Source organism: Diprion similis, chromosome 7 (assembly GCF_021155765.1).
Source record: "Diprion similis isolate iyDipSimi1 chromosome 7, iyDipSimi1.1, whole genome shotgun sequence".
Lineage (NCBI taxonomy): Eukaryota > Metazoa > Arthropoda > Insecta > Hymenoptera > Diprionidae > Diprion > Diprion similis.
The window spans coordinates 638,342-654,251 of NC_060111.1; the positions used below are offsets into that span (position 1 = coordinate 638,342).

General features: G+C 42.3%; 2 protein-coding genes across 5 annotated transcripts in view; both read right to left on the reverse strand.

The window, feature by feature from the left end:
- Positions 1–15,910, reverse strand: part of LOC124408205 (acyl-CoA Delta-9 desaturase-like) — a 354,733-nt gene that overhangs the window by 9,942 nt on the left and 328,881 nt on the right. The window lies entirely within an intron of this gene.
- Positions 9,289–15,910, reverse strand: part of LOC124408200 — a 114,168-nt gene continuing 107,546 nt past the window's right edge. For 2 of the 3 annotated variants that reach the window (XM_046884951.1, XM_046884949.1), the window contains 8 exons: positions 14,742–14,808; positions 13,935–14,130; positions 13,630–13,861; positions 12,596–12,694; positions 11,375–11,713; positions 11,063–11,275; positions 10,817–10,967; positions 9,289–10,709 (listed from right to left, as the gene is read on the reverse strand). In XM_046884951.1, the coding sequence (XP_046740907.1) occupies positions 9,943–10,709; positions 10,817–10,967; positions 11,063–11,275; positions 11,375–11,713; positions 12,596–12,694; positions 13,630–13,861; positions 13,935–14,130; positions 14,742–14,808 (2,064 nt within the window). In that variant the 3' untranslated portion in view covers positions 9,289–9,942. The remainder of the gene's footprint in view (positions 10,710–10,816; positions 10,968–11,062; positions 11,276–11,374; positions 11,714–12,595; positions 12,695–13,629; positions 13,862–13,934; positions 14,131–14,741; positions 14,809–15,910) is intronic. The other variant, XM_046884950.1, reaches the window with a different exon arrangement.

Sequence of the window (15,910 nt, forward strand, 5' to 3'; positions counted from 1 at the left end):
AGCCGGAAATCAAGATCGAATGGCTGTCAATGAGCCTCGTTATCCGGTGTCTCTTAAAACCACATTGACCTGTAAATCGACGAAACACCTGCACTTATGTAGTAGTGCCCCCCTCCCCCCCCCCCGGCCCCACTTCGCGAATATTGTTTAGGATTGTGACGATGCATAAGTACGTGCTTTTCGGAGATCACTTGGGGCATTCTGACGCTTCATTTGGCTGTGGTCAAAGGTTAGCGGAAGTCGAGTAATTGTTATTAGAGGATCGCAGTAGAAGAATTTAGCAACAGCGTACATTTTTGAAAATCGCACCGCAAATTTGCATCGGCTATAATCGGAATAGAAATTTGAATACAAAAGTAATACATACAATACATACAATGTGTTCTATTACGCGTAAGACGTTTTACTAAATTAACCTGTTGAACTGACGTCCGCGACCCGCGTAGCGTTTAGATTTTTTGTGGAGTCCTTGTATGACACGTGTGGCCAATTCGAATTTCATTTCACGGAGGCATTCAGTTATCGTATGGTTCGCGCAAAAATATTTTGACACTTCTCTTTTTCTTTACCGTTAGCGTACGACCTTAAATAATGACTGCGACAGAAAAAGTTAATGACACGCATCTATCCAATCGAAAATTGACAATACGAACATCTATTCAAAGCTAAACGATCAATTGCCTCAATCCCATTAAGCCTTAAATTCTATACAGAGAGCAGAAAAAAAAAACGCTAACGCTCCTTCGTTTTTCCAGATTTTACAATTCGTTCTCCTCTCGTCCTCACCAAAGTTCCACATGACAGTTAACAGCCTTGACAGGAAGTCGGCTATCCTCCTGACAGTACCGCTGTAGAGTTACTTAACTATCGCGTTCGTTAATTGTAAAAGAAAAATGTTTCCTCGCCAAGGGAATCCGAGGTTCACCACGCCCCAGGCCTCTAAATACCTATACTAACGCGTGCAACGCCTCCGGAATGATCTTTGTCTGTGCGGTTAATTAAGTTGCAGCTACGCCAATTCACTAGCCAAGTTGAAGTTAATCCTGCAGTACCTACCCGAGGTTATCGCGGTCTGAGACGCGAGGCGCGTAATCCGTTCTACACCTCCTGAAGAAGCGATTAACTCATGCAGAATCCTCGGGAGAAACTCTCGGTGCTGTTTGGATAACCGGGTTACTGGGTCACATTAATTCCACAGCGTTTACCTCCTAGTCGCAGGACTCTGGGTCAGCATCGCTCCTCTTCGTCCGATTGCAGATAGCTTCCTGAGCCGAAATTTCTACTCGACAATATTTCCTTTTAATGTTACCTTTTCACTAATTTCTCCGCTACGATTACCTTCGTGTACATTTTGCCTCGTCCTCTGGAAAAAGGGACATCCGCTTGGTTATTTTTACACTTACAAGCCGAGTCCCCGAGAAGAGGAGAACGGACTAACGATTTGAGAGTTTCAGACGCGTAATGACGGCCCAGCCTCCAGCTCCCAACTTGTCTCCAGACAGCCACTCGACGTTACCGAGACGAAAGGATCCCCACGATGCAGGTACTCAACGGTTATAATAACCTGCACCGACCACTTCGACGCACAATTAAAAATGTTGTGAATAAAATAGTGGGGGTGCTGTCACGGTTTTCGTTACTGGTTAGAAAAATATTTTATAAACAACAAAAAAAGAAACTTGTAACGATTCAAATCTCCCACGTCGAAAAGTCAATAGAAGAACTAGAGGATGGATTTGACTAACAGTGTGTCACATAATATGTTCCAGCCAATAACATGGATCTTCTCGAATAGGAATACCGGCTCGCAAACCTCTGTTCAGCTCTCTCTGGTCACTCACCTCTGGTGGAAGGAACATCTCTTCAAATGTTATGGGCGTGTAGCCATACAAACAAATCTAACAAAATTACCGTACAAAATATAAATAAAAAGAAAAGAAAAACTAAGTCAGTGACGAATCAACATTCAAATAAAAAAACCTATAACCGATAATAACAAAAGAGTTACAATAAGAGACGAAATTATGAACACGTGGAGAGAAGCCATTAAAAAGGAGAGTGAATTTAAATAAATAACTATAAAGGGATAAAGACATTTTCAATTTATAATTTTACACACAAAAACTATTTATACATATATACAATTTTATAGTCTGCAAATTTTATCATTTACAATTTATGTTGAATAAATGAGTGGATGGATGAATAGGTTTCTGACATATATAATTAAAGCAAACAAATGAATATTCAATTCAATAAATAACAGACTCGTAAGCTTTTCAAGCTCATACATTATTTGTGTATTTTTATTTTTCTTATTTTGTTTAATTTTTACCGTGATTTAGTCTAAGAAATTAAATAAATATTACAAACTTGTTATTAAGGATATGAGGTTTTGACTACGAAAAAATATTATTTCATTACATTTATACATGTACCTATAATCAGTTAATTTTCATTTTGATTCTTGATTTCGAATGAATTTTTCATTTGTTTTAAGCATAAAAAACAATATAAACTGTAAATACTAATTATTCATTAATCAGTCATTCGTTTATTTATTAGTTAAATACAATTGCTCGCTTTCAAATTTAAATTTAAAATATGTTCCGTAATGTAAATGTAATTTCTTTCTTTAAAAGAGAACAGTCTAATGTGTAGATACTTAGCTTTTGCTATTGTTTATGGTTGCCGAGTAAAGATTCCGTTGTTTTCTGTTTTGTTGAAAATCAGATTGACATCTTATTGACAAATTTTTTCAACTCATGGTGCCACATTTTCCGTATAACCGTCGATTTACGAGCTAGCTTGTCACTTGAATGACTATAAATTTATTTAAACTGTTTGTCCTTTACTTGGTTTGTACAACCAGAGCGTTAGAGACCCCAGAGACGAGACACGACATATATTTGTAAAATAACAATACATGAATAAAATAAATCTGTTTACAGTTCGTCTTTCTCTAGGTCTAACAGTATTAACAGTTTGCCAACTTACATGGTTATGCATGCATCGGTCCTACGTATCATGGAGAAGACGAGAGGCTGCGATCATGAATCGCCGTCAGGCTCCTTCATTTGAAACTTGTCATTTCTGGCGGAGTAGGTAATTCTAAACGGAACATTGAGCAACGTGATCCAGATTTGCAGCCTGGCCAACTCGGGGATATCGATTAGTTTGACAAATCCTCGGTCACTTTAATATGTCTCGGCGGAAAGTTGGCCGTTCAGAATCCAGTTACAAATAGGTTCGTTTTATCAAGAGAATTCAATTGGCGGATATTAAAGGCGTGCTTTGTCAGATGTAAGCCCTGCGATTCCTGCCGAGTTTCTCAGTTTTGCCCATTCGATGCTTCCTCTTCCTCCTCGTCCTTCGTTCTGGGTCGTTTTCAGCCGCGATAGTACAGCCGGCTTCATGAAATACTAATCCTTTCAGATGTCCCCTATTTGTCAGGTCTGAGAATAAAGTCCGCGATAAAAATGACACCCGCACCTCATTCATTCACCGAGCTCGAGATCAGCTCTCGAGTCGATGCAAAATTCAATCCTCTTACTGCGGAATAAAGGATTTAAAAATGACTCGAACACGCTGCTGGAGCTCCTGGGGATAATTGCGGTGTTTTAATTTCGAAAACAAGGAGGGTGTTTTGGTAAGCCAGTGCTTCGTGAACTATCGAAAAAGGATTAGCTAACGGAAACACCAGCCACGGCTGCCAAGTGTCTGCTCTATAGCGAGGCGAATGGCCGTCGTTGGTTGAACTACTTGCGTTATTGGGAGAATTAGACGGTAAGCCGTCTCAAGTTCCCTATTAATTGATCCACCGCAGGTGTTCCGAGCACACTGAGATCTGCAGGAGGTAGTTATCAAAAATCCTCACGCCGCAGTTCAAACTTCCGGAATTAATTTCGTCATCCAAACGTGATTCGATTTCACTTTGCAACTTTTATAGTATTATAGCATTTTTTATACTTCTTGTCTTTACTCACGTAACTTCCACTCTTGGGAAATGCAGAGGGACGTATAGGTAGACACAGCTTATTTGCCATGCGACAGGTCCCCTAGGCAAGAGGAATAGAGAGTGGGAGAAGCAGTCCCAGCTGTGTTAGTCAATTACATCAGCTCGCCTCTCTGCATCTCTCGAATGCAAACCCGGCGAAGCGACGACCCTCGGCAGGACCAATTACCACTGCACAAACATGTTTCCGTCCACCACTGTATTCGCGGATATTCGCGAATCCCGTCTGCTCGAGCAAACAATAAGTTGGGCTCACCTCATACCTACATGCATCTGCTAGGGTGGTTCGTTTTTTGATTTTTTTTTTAAATTAATTTAAGGTTTTAAGATGTTATTTGAAAAATTTGTGACAAATTTTTCGAGAGGCAACCTAAAGAGAAAAAGTTAAAAAATTGACCATCCGAATATGTATCTATGAACACGAAGTGCCTACGTGTGTTGGCCGGGGAGAGAAATTTCCGCGCAGTATTCTGCGTCGAGGATTTCAAAAGTTTTTGACGACTTGGTCTCCTCGTTTTTTGCGAATGTTTGCTCCGAGTTGTTTGCCAAATTACCGAACCGGTGGGCTGCGGTTCGAGCCACTCTTGACACGGCAAACATAATTCGTTATTAACGTAAAGTGCACACATTTGTCAATAATTAATTGATTAACCTGTGCGGCGCAAATCGTAGCAAATGAGATTACGATGCGGAAATGACCGGCAAATTTCTTTTGCAAATTTTGAACACGTGAATCTGCTAACAGCCATATTTGCGTTTGTTTCGATTTCAAATAAAAACCTGACTTTTTTTACCTGCATAAATAGTTTACGAGCAGCAGCGAGTGCATTTATAATATTTTTTTTACCATTTCAACTGCAGGGGAATTAATTACGGCTGTTATTTCATCTCTAATTAAAATCCGTCGACGCGGTGCGGAGGTGAATTATACATATAATCCCTGGGAAATAAAACGACTTAAAAGCATCGGTACGAATTAAACTTCATGCGGTACTAATTAGCCTGGTGTATAATTCACGCGTGCAACATTTGCCTGCATGAAGCAAACGAACTGACATCTTTATTTCCATTGCAAAACCCTGGATCTATACAAAACATCAAGTATTTTGCACCTCCTTCGTTATACGCGGATATTTTTTCTTGTCGTCCTGCGTGATTGAAAAGCGTCGAAATTCCTGCGACATTAAAAAAATTCTCGTTTAAAAAAAATGTCGTAAAAAATTGGCGAGAAGATTTTTTTTCCGGGCTTCCTCGTTCGGTCGCCAAAGATTCTGCAAGCGCGAAAACGGAGTCTGAAAAATACGCAAAGATGGCATCGTAGTCCAGCCACGTTTCGCTAAACAACGAGTCACCGATCCCTCGCGCTGGGATTTTCGGATTCCGGATAATCAGATTTGGAATTTAGGGTCACGTGACTCTGCGGCCTATCCCGAATCTCCCCACCGTAAATGGCAAACGGATGACCAGCTTGATGATTCAGGGGAATTGATCGTCTGTTCCTGCCTGACTTCGGCGAGTGGATTATTTTTTTCGAATGACTGAAATCGCGCAAAAAAATCCGTCAACAAAAATTCACTTTTTGGTGAGTAACATGAAAACTTTTAAGGGCACATACACACCTCTAAATAATAAATTCGAGGTCATTTTCAAAGGAACACAGTTGACAGGAGAATAAATCTTATTCATTGTAGTTTCACCCTAGTTTAGAGTGATCTTTGGGGGTTATTTCCCTGGTTAAACAAATATCCTAATTATATTACGAAGAGCGTTTCAGCCCTTTTCATGTGAAATGATTGGGATTTTGCACGAATAAAGTAAACAGTTATGCGTATGGATTCCACCGCCAAAATTGAAAATTAGTGAGTACCTTCCTTGTAAAAAAATTTTTTTGACAAGTGAAATCTTGAAGAGTCGGGAAGTAGAAGCTTGCGAAGAGAGCTTTTTGCCGGATATGATAAAGAAGGAAAGGGTGGGAGGTGTCTTCCGTCTCTTTTCTCTCCGCCGTTCCGCCGTAGCGACTATTTGCTCGGTGGGGGAGCTTAGCGAAACGTGACACTGGTTTCGCGGGGATTCGAGGACCAGTTTGGGATGAAGGATAAAGGCTGGATGCTCGTCCCTCGCGGCGTTGGAAGGAAGACCACGGTTAACCACAGTTGGAAACTTGCTAGGACTAAGCACACCGAAATGTCATTTGTTGCAAGGAAGTTTCCGGCTAATGACTGTGCTCGGCTCGGCCGAACGAGCCACGCCACTTCCGCCTTCGTTGTAAGCTTCTCCTGATCTGTAAAAAAAATGATCGAGAATGCAGAGGAAGAAGGGATCTATAACGGGAATCATCCTCTAACTTTGCCGTTTCACATTCTTTCTCGTCATTTATTTATATACTATTCACAGTCAATAATAAATTATTAAACAATTATATCGTCGAAATAATAAAAAAATAACCAATCGGCGAAGAGTCGGTGATAAATATATATATATATACATGCACATTATCATATTTCTGTATATCATAATATATGTACATATGTGTATCATATCCCCTGGCCCATCCCTTCCTATAATAACAATAACAATAATAATAATAATCGATCAATGAACGAAGAGTTATTTTCAATATATAAAAATTTTGTTAATAATAGTGGGACGTTTGTTGGGTTTGAGGGTCACTAGTTTCTATTTTATTAGACTTTTCTTTTTCTTCCTCGCCTCTTATTTACAATTATTATTATTATTATTATTGTTATTATTATTGTTGTTGTTGTTGTTGTTGTTGTTACCTCTCATCAATCGACTAGATGACTAATCGTATCGTGTACCTATAATGAAATTTTTTTCGTGTCAGGCAATTATACCGATTTTATCATATTACGAATAATTAACATTTATCTGCAATACAATATTATATGTAATAATTCAGAACAGACTTGTAGCCTCTTTTTAGGAATAGATTCTCATTATTTTTTCGTTTCAGTTTAATTCTACTAGAATTTCGTCACTAATCAAAATTGAATTATTATTTTTCGTTATCTTCACGTTTAATATTTGCTTCATCTGACTTGCAGATGGGTAATTTATTAGGTGAGTAAATAATGTCTAAGGAAAAAACTAATATCAGCTTTGAAAAAATATTAAACGTTATGGTAACAAAAAATAATAATTCAATTTCATATATATATATATATATATATATGTGTGTGTGTGTAAATCAATTAATTTAACCCACACAAATGAAATGTACACTTAACGCCGAGAGCTGATAAAAATCACTGTTTTGTCTATTATTAGTAATATAATTTCTCTAAACTTTTTATGTTCCTTACCATTTTATTATCCATTTTCACTTCATTCCTATTCCGCTCTTTCTCTCCCACACGTTTCATTCTACATAAGCTATATGCATGTATATGTAATAACTTGATGGAACGGATAATAATCTACAGTGACTGTCTTGCGGTCCTTATACCTCTATATCATATATATATTTATGCATATATATATATATATATATATGTATACGGGCAGATATGTACATATGTACATGCAGATTCGCGTTGCGAGCACGAGTAACCGTAAGTTTTTCGTTACATGCAGTGCCTGTTCATACGCGTGTTTATGTATATTTTCGTAATTCAACGGGTGAATATGATTTACTCGCTTCACCGATTGTTTCCCTGTTCGCACCCCTCGAGGGTGGTGTAACGGGTTCGTAACTTTGTTTTTAATATTTATTAATTTTTCTTTCTCGTTTCAACTTGTTGACAAATTTATAGTATTCATTTTTTCACTTATCATTATCTGCATTGAATTTGTGGTTTTTTTTTTTTTTTTTTTCAAATTTTTCTTTCGTTTTTTCATGCGAAAGAGAATTATTCCTAACCCTGCGTGCGTACATAATAATTTATGTAAAACGTAAATGCGGTACCGAAAAAAATTAATGTCACGATGACGCGTGTTCTGTAGATTTTATAATACGTTTAGCAAAACGTTGTGAAAGTCAAGCTAAACTTTTGATCAAATATAAAAACACTTGCCGCACAACAGGTATAATTTCACCTTCGTTAACCATAACTTCTACCTACCGGACTTCCTACGTGTGTAAAACGTTTCATTGAAAAAATTCTGGCAGTGTTAAAATATGCAATGGTTTTAAAAATGACGACTCGTTAATTATAAAAGTTACCGTTGCTTAAAAAAAAAAAAAAAAAAAAAAAAAAAATCATTTATCGACGGAAGAACTCGACAAATTGTACAAAGAAACGAGGTTCAACATACTTACGAGAAAAAAAAAGAAGAAATAAAATTAATCCATTGACAATTTCAATTCAATTTCGCGACAGGTAAAAGCATAATGATGATAATTTCTATACAAAAGATCGCAAATAGAATTAGGATGAGCATGCAGCTTACTTTATTTCTTACACCTATTCCTACGTAATGTGTTTTCATTGCTTTCAGGTTAACGACACGGGATTTTCACATCCACGCGCTCCTCGATGAAGGATAATAAACGCAAAATACTAATAACGATGATATGGAAACGGAACAGAAGTTTTCAACAATAATTTACAGATGTGCACACAAACACAGAGGGAAAGATTTCAGTCAGTGATATATATACTTAATTTCGAGTCATCTCTTTAACTTTCTGACTCTTCTTCTCTCCCTATAATTCTGATATTTATCTATCATTTACACTATACAGAGATATACACGGGATCCAACGTGATTGTGGTTATTATCATTATTCATATTATCATTCTTCTTCTCTTAACAAGTATGTAATTATCTCGTATTAAGTTTTGGCAAGGGTATCATGTATGTATGTAATTATTTTTTTTTTTTCTTTCTTTTTTTTCAATACAAAAACATCTTCCAAATTGATATTAATAATTATACAATATTTACAGCGAAATATCGTAGTTCTTACGTTATTTGAATTCAAACTTATCATTCTCTTGAAGCTCCAGAATACCCTTCTCCGACCATTATCAATCAGCATGCCATCATCGTCGGTACTAACAATACATGTAAGTACTCGTATATACATTAACTAAAATCGTTCATTCATAATATCTCGTCAATATACCTACGTACTCGTAGTTTTAACGAAGAGAGTATCTAGGATACATCACTTATTATATGTAATTTCATATTTTTGTGGGGGATTGTCGGTCGTTGATTATACCACGTACAACTACTATTAAAGACTGAGACTTCGCTCGAAATTGTTCCGTGTTTGTCTCTCCTTTTCTTTTTTTTTTATTATTATTCCTCCCTTCCGCTCGACTTTCCATTCATATTTTTCTTCTATCTATCGCTCACTCACTCTCTCTCTCTATCAAGCTTCGTTCGCAACGAAGCAGTAAAAATACCGATACCGATACCGAAAGCCGAACCAATCTCGATTCAACGAGTGAAACTGGCAACTCTGACGGAGGAGCCATCCAATTTACGCACGCACAGCTGCAGTTATTACCGGTTAGAGATAATGGTTAGATTTAATTGGAATTAACTCGCGGCCAGACTCTTGACGAGGCGGATGATGAAACGCGTCGACGTAGGGCTTCGAATAAAAATATACTCGAACTGGCCGTGCTTGTGATATGCTGAAAGTGGTGATTGGCCAATAGCAAAGATCGGCAGGTAAATACTAATTGGTAGCTCTCGTTAAAAATCATTCTCTGCATCCTCCGGTCTATCGTTTCAATTCTTTCAAATATTTACAGCTTCAAATTTCCATCCGGTATTTGGTTGACGTATTATTGAATTTACATGATGAATTAGCCCACTTATAATCCGCCTCATTTGAAAAAAGATCGCTTCTACCTCCATTTAAATCGTCAATAAAAACGTAATAGCATTAAGCGAGAAGTAGAGAAAATTACTAGGCATGTAGGGAATCGGCGAGGGAACCAGACGGAAGTTCATCGGTACCCGGGAGTCTCGCCGTGCTGATTCTTTCCAGCGGATCCTTGGGACGTCGGCGAGCCGCGGTTGAAGTTGGCGAAGCTCTTCGTCGGCGATTCGGTGACCGCCGGGGCGGCAAGGGCCTTGTCCCTGGGGGGTGGCGCCGAGCTTAAGCTGGACGAGCTGACCCCCGAGTCGCTCGATTTTTCGCTCAAGCAGCCTCGCTGCCCTAGACTAACCGAGGCGTTTCCGCTCTCGCATCCGAGTCCAAGGTCAGAGCTGCCCCCCACGACGTACTTCACCATGCTCAGCTTGTGGCTGCCCTCGCAGGAGTCCTCGATGACGACGCTGGGGTCGGCGATGTTCGGGGGGCAGTTGGCACGCTTGGCGATGAACCTGACGTTGCCACCCCTGAGAGCGGGTCGCTCGAACTGCCCGTGAGCGCCCCCCACTCCTCCGGCCCCGCCACCCCCGCCCCCGGACACGGGGATGTTGGGGAGGAAGTCGTTCTTCGCTTCGATTATGCCCCCCGCAATCTCACCACCTTTAACCTGCGCCCCGGCGTTCAGGTCGAGGTTGTTCTCCCGGGAGAGCTTCCTGCTCTCTGGACTCCCCGACGTTCCTCGACGGTTGGAGTTCTTGTGGGCGTCGTAGCAGCCGGAATCCCGGGGGAACTGTCGTCGGCTGAACGGCGAACAGTGGCCGGAAGTCTGACCCGAGCTCAACGCCAGTCGGGTCACGTCGTCACCTTCGGAACTGGACGCCAGATCCCCCTCGCTACCGGCTTGAAAACGAAACGCAAAAGCGTCACCGCGTTATTCGTTACACGACTGTCTTTAGAAAAATTCTTTGCACAGTTTTTTCCACTTTTAAAATTCAACGAATACTCACAGTGAAGGTCGTGGAGCAGCTGGACCGCCGTCAGGATCTTCGCCCGATGCTCCGGCTGCTGAATACCGAGGTAATCGAGATCCGCCGGTTCGAGTTCCCTGAAGAGCTCCAGGTCCTCGTACCCGTTGAGGACGAATACGGAGATGTGTTCCTGTGGGAGGAAAGACAAAACGGAGGGTGAAAAACTGACGGACGGAGGCTCGTCGACGCGTCGTCGGAAACTCGGTGGAATTGTTAGGGTAGTACCTGAAGATTCATTCTCTGGAGCAGTTCCTCAACGGATCCGGGCTTCTGCCTGTACCTGTGACCCCATTTTCCCCGTTCAGGTTCCCCGCGTCGCTGGACCCTCTCGTTGAGGATTTCGACGTTTATGAACTTGAAGTGTCCGAGGCGATTGTGAGCGACCCCCCGCCATAAGCCGCTGGTGTTCATCTGGACTACGTCGATAACGTCCCCCTTCTTCACGGGGTGGCATGAAAAGAGAGAAGGTGAGGCTTAACGCTCTCCGATTTCCCGGCAGCTACGATACAACAGCATCGCGTCTTGCGATCTACCGACCTTGAACTTAAGGGCGTCCTTGTCGTAGGGACTCGGCGTGTAGTCGACGAGGGCTCGGGCCCTGCAGAGAACGGGCCCGATCGACGAAGGGCTGACAGCCTCCCTTTCCTCGCAGGAAATTGAGCTGTGATTGCTACCCGCTCGCACCAGTGCTTGAGTGCTGGAACCGCTGCCACTCGGAAGGCTTTCCACGCTGCTCGCGCTGCAGGGAAAAGCTTCGGACGAAGCTCTGTCCTGCCGGAGTCGGGATATCTTGCGTTGAACGTCGTGCCTCAGGTTCCTGGCTCGACCAGCGATTCCCGCCCGTCCATCGCTTTCCAGAAGAGCGCTCGCCTCCGACTGGAATTCCAATGGTCATTTGGTCAGGGACTCGAGGAAACGAGCCTGCTTTGGCGGTGGGGTGACTGTAACACTGGGTGGATGAATGTTCGGAAAGCCACGGTTTCAGGTCAACGAAATCGAACGAGTTTCCCGGCCAGTGAGCGAGACGAAATTCCCTGAACGTTGACGGTCTAATTCAAGAGAAAACTCAAGAGTCTCGTATTTTTTTTGACTCGATTATCCAATACCGGAGGGATTGCTTTTTGCAGGACTTTTCGTCCTAATGCAAAGGCACGGAGTAAGCGTTTATGGCCAATGGCCGATGAGAAGCGTACGGTGTTCGAACGGCGGGGCTCTCAACAATAAACCGATATTCCGATAGTTCAATACTTTCCAGACGAATAATAATCGTCGCGGCGTAGAAAAGAACGTATAAAAGTCAGGGGAAAAAGGAAAGAAAAATGAGTCTTAACCGATCGCCCATCCTTGGCCGTGAGTCCTAGACCCCGCCGTGTTCTAAGCTCCGCACAAAGTTATCAATAAATAAAATATGCAGAGAAGTAGGTGATCGGGTACTTTGACATGCGTGCAACGAACGAGACAGCACGGAGTTGTACGAGAGACTTTAAGAAACACGTGCGTGGGTTTACAAAGAAAATAACGGAAAATTATACAACAGCGATGATAAAGAACGAGAAGCAAACAAGCAGTGTAAAACACTGTGTGAGTATGTATGATGGAGGTAATTGTCCGAGGGTTGTTAGATAGCATGCATTGATACGGTTATTAATTAATTTATGGTATATGGTGGTATAGACATCAAGGTGTACTGCGTGTATACGCCAATCAACACTCAAGTATTAACAACTGTTGGAAAAGAATTGTAATGAAATCACATACTGTATGAACAGCGGCCAAATGTTGACTTTCGATCTCTTCTTGATCCTCGTAGTCGCTGCTTTGGCTCGGGGATATTCCCTCCTCCCCGCTACTGCGGCTCTACAATTAACACCCGAAATATTTCCTAATCTTGAACATTTGTAGATTGACACTTGAAAAGCTACGTTGCATTACAGGGTATTATAATCTTTGAGTGTATGTGTGTGTGTGTGTGGGTGTTGGTGATGCCAATGCAAATATATTCAGAGTATAAAAGTTAGGCAGGGGGTTAATTATAGAGGTACGAAACAACGATCCAAGGTTGTATTGTAGGTAGGCAAGTATATATACAAAGGATAAACGTAATATATATGATTCGCACGTGCGCCACTATATGTATAATGTAGGTATACATATGTATGTGTGTGTGTGTGTGTGTGTGTAATGTGTGTATAAAAGCTATGTTTGTACGTGAATATGATACGTGATATACAATAATAGTATAAATATTAATGTATTAGGTGATAATGTTTAAGCATCAGATGTAAGACATTTACCAAGAAAAGGCGAAAAGGGAAAAAATCAAACGAACGTTCCCAATTGTTTAAAAAAATTCAATATCTATCGCAAGAAACCGACGAGGTTTACAAGCAGAAACTGACCAAAAAATTATTTTCAACAAAATTTTCGTTATTTATAATCAGACGTCCTGCCCGAATGAGGAACACTGTGCGGAGACCTGTAAGACCGAAACCAATAACACATGCATACTATACAGAGTGCCGGTGATCCACCCCTTACCAACGTCTGGATAACGATCACTTGCACCTGCGATCGTTACTACAACTGTAAAAAGCAGTGTTCGAAAGTCGTTCGAGTGACAACTAGATCTCTCTCTCTCTCTCTCCCTCTTTCTCTCTCTCTCTTGAAATAATTCGCATTCGATACGCGAATAGGTGTAGCACTAAACCGAAGCGATGATGGGATCGACGGAGGTTATATATACGAGGCTGCGGGATACGGAGGGAGGAAAGTTTGATTGGATATCGACTGACCTGTACGTCGCTGCTGGCGTAGTCGCCGCTCTCTCTGGAGGCCCGCGAATGCGTCAGGGGTATGATTGTCGGGGGGTTGTTGTGCCCCTGAGGAAGTATGAGTCCCCGCATGGTCGACGTCGCGTGAGGTTTCCGAGATCGGTCCCGAGGGAGGCTGATGTCCCCGGCGGTCCTGAGCGAGATAACCCCCTCACCCCTGTTCTCAGGGCGAAGATTCAGCGTGAAGCAGACTCTGCGGAAATTCACCAGCCCGCGTTTAGCACACGGCAATAAAGTCAAGCGCCCTCTCTCCATTATCCACTCACCTTCCGTTTTGGATCGTCGCCGTCGGCACTGGCCCCCCGGTTGCCCCCATCAGGAAGTCCTCCGGATCGGACTCGTAGGGGGGTTCGTCGTACCAGTGGTGCCCCGGGGGCCCTGCTGGCCCCCCAGGGACTGGCCCTGGACCACCGGCCCCCGCCCCCCCGCACCTCGCGTCTTCGTCGTACATGTACGTGTCGTCTGAAAGCGGTAAATACCGGGGGTTAATCCCGAAAGGGATGAGAGAGAAATGGTTTTTCATATTTGAAGAACGGCTGATGGTTTCGGGTGAAAATGTGTTGCGAGTTCTTCTTCATTTCTCCAAGCCCCCCTAAGGTCTCTCGGTCTCCGAAGAGGCTTTCACTGTGTTTGACCAAAACGTTAGAGGATACCTATAAGCGCCTGGGCAAAGTTGTTGACGTTTCAGCTGAGGTACCGCGGGGCGAATTCAAATCCAAAGGTGGACAGCGGAGGGTGGAGGGTGGAGGGATCGAGAAACGAGGGAATCGATTCGCTGACGATATAGATCCGTTTTCGCGTGAGCGAAACAGAAAAGGGATGAAATAGCGAAGAGGGAGTGGAAAAATCCGAGTTCTATTTCCAAGTTAAGAAGCCTCTGCCTCCGTCGGTACACATTCCCATTCCATGTTGTATACACGCACATTTATACTGCACAGCCATATACTACGTGGTTTGTACGGTTTCACCGATACGATCTGACGGGTGGAGTCAACGCGGATATATACGTGATGTATGTGACGTATATATGTGAACATATATAGCTATAAGTCGGTGTACATGACTATACCAACCTCCTGGGAGCTGACCTCGTCCATCTCGTCCTAGCTGCATTAAACCTTGCCGGATGTCCCTCAGTATCTGAAACAAACCAGCCCAGCCGTTATTTGACGCTTGGATCGTTCCAGCGTTGTTGTTAGTTTACTTTGAAATATCCTGTTTGTGAGAGGAAGGGTATATATATATTTGTTACAGAAATTACAGATCAATCGAATTGGGAAGCAACTTCTGTTGTTTCAACGGTCAAGTGGATTGAAGCGATAGAAACTATCGAGAATAATCGTATTCGTTGCGATCACGCAGTGAGATCAGTTGTATCGGCTTTCCTGTATCTAGAAGATAATAGATAAGTCATTCGATCTTGATATTCCGATATTTCTAAATGGAATAAAAAATGGGAAGGTGAGTAAATAAGTGAGCGGCAGAAGAATGGAAAATCGTCACCTCAGGCTTCCGTTGCTCCAGGGTCGTTGCACGGATGAGGGTTGCGAGGTCATCACGCGAAGGAGGGTGAAGAGGTAGAGGAGGGAGAGAGGAAGGAAGGAAGGAAGGAAGGAAGGAAGGAAGGAAGGAAGGAAGAGGCTCTTCCTCTCTCCGTCCCTCGAGGGAATCGTAAACCTGTGGCGGAGGTGACACTAAAACTTTTACAGGGAATAGCAGCCTTTATTTCCATATTGCCTGTCTGCGGCCTTAGCTCAAAGGGCAGCTGGGCTCGTGACTCTACCCTCGACCAGAGAGGAAAGTTGTTTAATACAGTTAAGTTTTTTTCTTCCAAAGCCCGAAGGGGATATTCATTTATGAATATGAACTCACACGCGGGTGACTTTCAGGCAAAAAGCAAGAAAAAAAAAATAAAGAAAAAAAAAACAACTTTGGGTATACGAGGGGGAGACGAAAACGCGATATTCGTTCTCTTTTTCTTATCATCGACTGCAATCTCTGATGAAATTCGGAGCCGGAAGTTGCCTGTGGCTGCAAGGAGTTTCTCGACGACGACGTTAAGATCAAGACGGTCGGAGTACCGGTCAAGACTTAACATCGTCGGAGCATGAAGGGCAAGAGATGATCCTGGATTATCCGTCAGGGTCTTCAGCTCCCCGGCTGAAGGGTGTCAAACTTTCTAATCCGAGTGGCAAACGTCGCGCGAAGTAAAATAAAAGCAAACAAATAAATACATTGATGA